At 31.0% G+C, this 4,714-nt stretch overlaps 1 protein-coding gene across 1 annotated transcript; it reads left to right on the forward strand.

Moving 5' to 3' along the window:
• Positions 1 to 3,056: 3,056 nt before the first annotated feature.
• Positions 3,057 to 4,543, forward strand: LOC112508237 (V-type proton ATPase catalytic subunit A-like). Its single transcript, XM_025113029.1, has 6 exons — positions 3,057 to 3,206; positions 3,286 to 3,408; positions 3,523 to 3,624; positions 4,198 to 4,254; positions 4,350 to 4,421; positions 4,523 to 4,543. The coding sequence occupies exons 1-6, from the start codon at positions 3,057 to 3,059 to the stop codon at positions 4,541 to 4,543; spliced, it is 525 nt and encodes a 174-aa protein (XP_024968797.1).
• The last annotated feature ends 171 nt before the right edge of the window (positions 4,544 to 4,714 follow it).

Below are 4,714 nucleotides of genomic sequence, written 5' to 3' on the forward strand. Positions count from 1 at the left end.
CAATGAAAAGTGTCCATCAATTGAGTAGAGGGAGTGTGGTGGTCACAATGGTTTCTACTTGTCTTACAGGGAGAGCAACATGTAGCATATGGGTGGTGGTCAGTGGAAATAGAGGGGGAAGAGATGAGTAGAGTAATGGTTGTTGGCGACAAAGTGAGAGAAGCAGTGAAGGGAGATTATGGATCCGATTAAATGAAGATGGGTTGGGGAGACTGGGTGAAAAGGGCGATCCATGGAGATGATTGATTGGAAAGGTGGGAACGGAGGAGTTTGGTAAGCCATGACTGCCGGTGAGAGTAAGGATGCAGGGGGTGGGGTGGGGCGCTAGTGAAGGAAGGAAAAAGAGTGTTTGAGATGGGTTGTATCAAAATTCTCTTTTGTCCTGAGTGGGAGGGAGGAGTTTGGTAATTCATGGCTGCCGGTTTGAGAGTGAGGACACAAGGGTGGTGGTCGCTGGTGAAGGAAGGAGAAAGAGAGTATGAGATTCCGTATTTGATACAGGAATTTAGTAAGCGATATTTGGTCTCTCTAATTTTTATTTTTTTAATAAAAAAAGTCAAAAACAAGGGTATTATGGTCTTTTTACTCTTAAGTTAACTAAGTATATGGACTTCATTGTCAGTAATAAAATGCATACCTCGAGAACCATACCCATAATTAATTGAGTTTAGGGACACTAGTCATAATTTTTGACACACCACAAGGACCAAATATGTAATTCACCCTAAGTTTTATTGCAATTTAAATTTAAAACCAAAAATATATTCTATTTTGGTTTAATTATGACTTGTTTTATAAAACTAGAAGTGTATTCGCGCAACATAACGAGATACATCTCGATTTTAATGTTTCATTTTACTTTGTCATCTGTCGATGTTATAATATTGTTTTATGTAGTTTTAAGAAAAACAATAATGTTTTTATTTTTGAATAAAATATATATCTGGAGATATCTTAAAATATTAAAAAAAATATATCGATATTAATATCAAATCAACTATTTAAATGTTCTTGTTTTGTTGTATAATTTTTTAATTCAACTTTTTCTATTATAATTTAATTTAGATTTAATAACCAAGTAATTTTTTTTGATTTAATAATGTAATTTTTAAAAATATAATAATTAAGTATTATGTTATAACATAATGATTATCCTAATTATATTTTAGATTTTTTATATTTAAAATGGAATGTTTATCTAGTATTTGATTATGTTTATCTGCAGTTAGTTACACGAATTCAAACATAAAGCTTAAATAAGTTGTGCGTAATATTTGTAATTTTAGTTAATTATATAGCAGTAATGCTTAAAAAGTTGTTTTTATGATATTGTATCAAATACATTATAATATAGTATAGAACTATAGATAATGATAAAGTATTTTGTCGGTGGTCAATAATCGTTTAATTTAAATGATAATTATACTTAATGTATTATATATTCAAAATTAAAAAGATAATATATATTAATAAAAAAATAAAAATGAGGTGCATTATCTTGTATTTTGTCGTGTTTATCGATTAGTTATATGAAGAGTTTTATAATTTCAGATATTCTATAATTCTATAAAATAAAAATAAGTGTTTAACCTAGAAGTGTTTATCTACTGTTTATTTACAGTTAGTTACACGAATTCATATATTGAGATTTAATAAGTTGTAATTATACACAATTTACTTGTAATTTTGAATTTTAAGTGATGTACATCATGTATATTTTTTTAAAAAGTTTTTATCAAATACTTTATAATATAGTATATATATAGATAACATACTCGGGTAATGCAGTTGTATATCGATTTTAATGTTTCAATTTATTATTCGTCTATGTCGATTTTATATGATTTGAAAAAAATATTATGTTTTTATATTTAAATAAAATATAATTTGAAGACCACATAAAAATTCAAAAAAAAAAATACCATTATTAATATCAAATTAACAATTTAAAACTTGTATTTTTTTTTGAAGTTTTTTAGTTTATTTTCAAACATATAGCTTTAAAAAATTATACTTTTACAATATGTATTTGTAATATTGAATTTTAAGTAGAACAAATTGCATGAAAAAATAACGTACTTTAACTTGATTCATATTATGGGTAACGTACCTTCGAAACTTTCATTTTGGTACCTAAAATGTAAAGTTTTAAACATTCAAGTATTCAGGTAACCGATCGAAGACTAATTTTAGATTAAAAAAAATTCATATCACTAACCACGTCAGTAAATAATACTAAGTTGGATATCACATCACTTGCCACATCATCATGATAACCGTTTAATGTTTCAACCGGTTATCCGAGTATTTAAATGTTTAAAACTTTACATTTTAGGTACCAAAATGAAAATTTTGAAAATATATCACCCAAAATAGTAATCAAGTTAAAGTACGTTATTCTTTCATGCAATTTTTCTTTTTAAGTAATATGTATTGTTAAACTGTATTTGATATATTAAAAGTTAATTTTTATAATATCTATACTACATATATAAGCATTTAAGACAAAGTCTTAAATACAACTCTTTATGCACAAGTTACAACCATTTTATGCAAGATTTTCAAAAAACTCTTAAGTACAACTCTTCAAACATGTGGTACAAGCTTTTTATGCATTGAGTTTATTAGCAGACCTTGCTTTTTCTCTTCTCCTCTCTTCTTCTTCCCTTTCCAGCTTTCCTTTCCTCTTTCCATCAGAGTCTTCACTTTCTTCACCTTTTACTTTCCCATTTCAAATTCAAAATTCAAAATTCAAAATCAAAGCTTMAAAAGCATGGTCATCTCCTCCACGTCTCTCCAGTCTCCATCTTGCTCTCCTCCACCACAATTCCYATCTTCCCTCGCTTCACTTTCTTAGCTTTGTGATTTCAAGATGGATTCCGACTGCAAGAGTCCACAACACCGTCTAGAGATGATCGAATATTGGGGAATATATTTGATGGTATCCAGGTTCGCAAGCTCCTGTTTGCTGTATTTTTGTTTCAACCATATTTGTGCTATATTTGCTTTTCCTTCTTCAAGAGTTACCAACTGCAGTTTCTTTTATTTCTCAACCCATGATTCAGAGGCCTCTTAAGACTATTGCAAAAAGATCAGGTGATGTCTACATTCCTCGTGGTGTATCTGTCCCAGCTCTTGACAAGGATATACTCTGGGAATTCCAGCCTAAAAAACTAGGTGATTATACATTATCCTCTATTCAGTGGGTTTGTAGCCTGGTGGTGCCAGTTTTTCTAAATATCTTAAGGATGGGTCGTGAAATCTCTATACACCCCTAAACTCTAGAAAATTGTGGATCCTTATGTTCCGAAGTCTGAAGCTGTTTCTGTTATGGAAATTTTGTTAATTTCAATCTGTTTTCTGATGTCAGGCGAGGGAGATCTTGTAACAAGTGGAGATCTGTATGCTGTAAGTCATAACATCCCTATTATTTACAAACTTAAAAAAGTTTTCGCCTGTTCATCTGTATCCAGAATCTTTATTTCCCCTAAATTGTTAACTTCTCTTCTCACTTCTCTACAGACTGTGTTTGAGAACAGTTTAGTGGAACATCACATTGCTTTACCTCCTGATGCCATGGGAAAGATAACATATGTTGCACCACCTGGTCAATACTCATTGAAGGTTTTTTTTGTTAAACTTCTTTTACCATCTTGAACATGCCTTTTATAAATTTTAATATTATCATCATGTTCGTATAGTAACTGATTTGGCATCTAGCAGGACTGTTTTTGTGATGATTTTAGCTTCATTGATATATATATAGGTAAGAATGAAATGCTTGACTTATCTGTAGGATATCAGCAATGTTGTGTTCTAGGATGTCTATAGCTCTATAAGAGGAATAGAAGATAGTTTATTTTCTGTATAATGTAGATGGTTGACTCATTAAGCCTAAATCCCATCTCTTATGATGTGAATATGCAAGCTGGTATATAAAGATGCAATTTTATGGAGATGGAGGGTAGATCAGATCATTATATGCTAATTAAGGTCATGTTGTGTCTGTTTAGAATAAGATAAATGTCTTATCATATTGTTTTCTACAAATCTTTGTAAGTGGTTAGATGGTTGCACCTGACCTATCGCTAAYGAGTCTATTGTACATTGGGATCATATCACTTGGGAGTAGTTATCAGCTGATGCGTAATTTTGTACCTGTGGGATCCTGAATATCACAATTTTGTTTCTATACAGGACACTGTCTTGGAGCTAGAATTTCAAGGTGTCAAAAAGAAATTTACAATGCTTCAGGTTTTCTACCTCTTTTCTAATATGATGATCAACATATATAAGTTTTCGATATCCATTGCACCTGTGATTTCTTACTTTCTGTATTTCTTATTCAGACTTGGCCTGTACGTACACCTAGGCCTGTTGCATCAAAGCTTGCTGCTGATACTCCTCTTCTTACTGGACAGGTACCTATCACTAGCTTATGTAACATTTATGTTTATTTTGGCTTTCTATCATTGCCAATTTGCTTCTTAATGTGATCCTAATAATCTATTGTATGTATTAGCGTGTTCTTGATGCTCTATAAAAATCGTCATAAAAACCATCCAACTTAGAAGATTACTAAGGGGCCGTTACAAAACGCTTACCCGGTAAGTGATTATCGGGTAATTTTTCTTACCGATGAACATGGCAAGAGTCAAAAATCTTACTCGGTAAGAACAATAATAAAGATGGAGAGTTCTTACTCGGTAAGTGA

Source organism: Cynara cardunculus, assembly GCF_001531365.2.
Source record: "Cynara cardunculus var. scolymus isolate 2C chromosome LG 2, CcrdV1, whole genome shotgun sequence".
Classification (NCBI taxonomy): domain Eukaryota; kingdom Viridiplantae; phylum Streptophyta; class Magnoliopsida; order Asterales; family Asteraceae; genus Cynara; species Cynara cardunculus.

What these genes read in the sequence shown, in the direction of transcription:
- LOC112508237 (XM_025113029.1), top strand. Translation starts at nt 3,057, where the DNA reads ATGATTCAGAGGCCTCTTAAGACTATTGCAAAAAGATCAGGTGATGTC. An exon ending in CTGGTCAATACTCATTGAAG is followed by an intron (nt 3,625 to 4,197) that starts GTTTTTTTTGTT and finishes GTTTCTATACAG; the next exon opens with GACACTGTCTTGGAGCTAGA. An exon ending in CTCCTCTTCTTACTGGACAG is followed by an intron (nt 4,422 to 4,522) that starts GTACCTATCACT and finishes TGTATGTATTAG; the next exon opens with CGTGTTCTTGATGCTCTATA.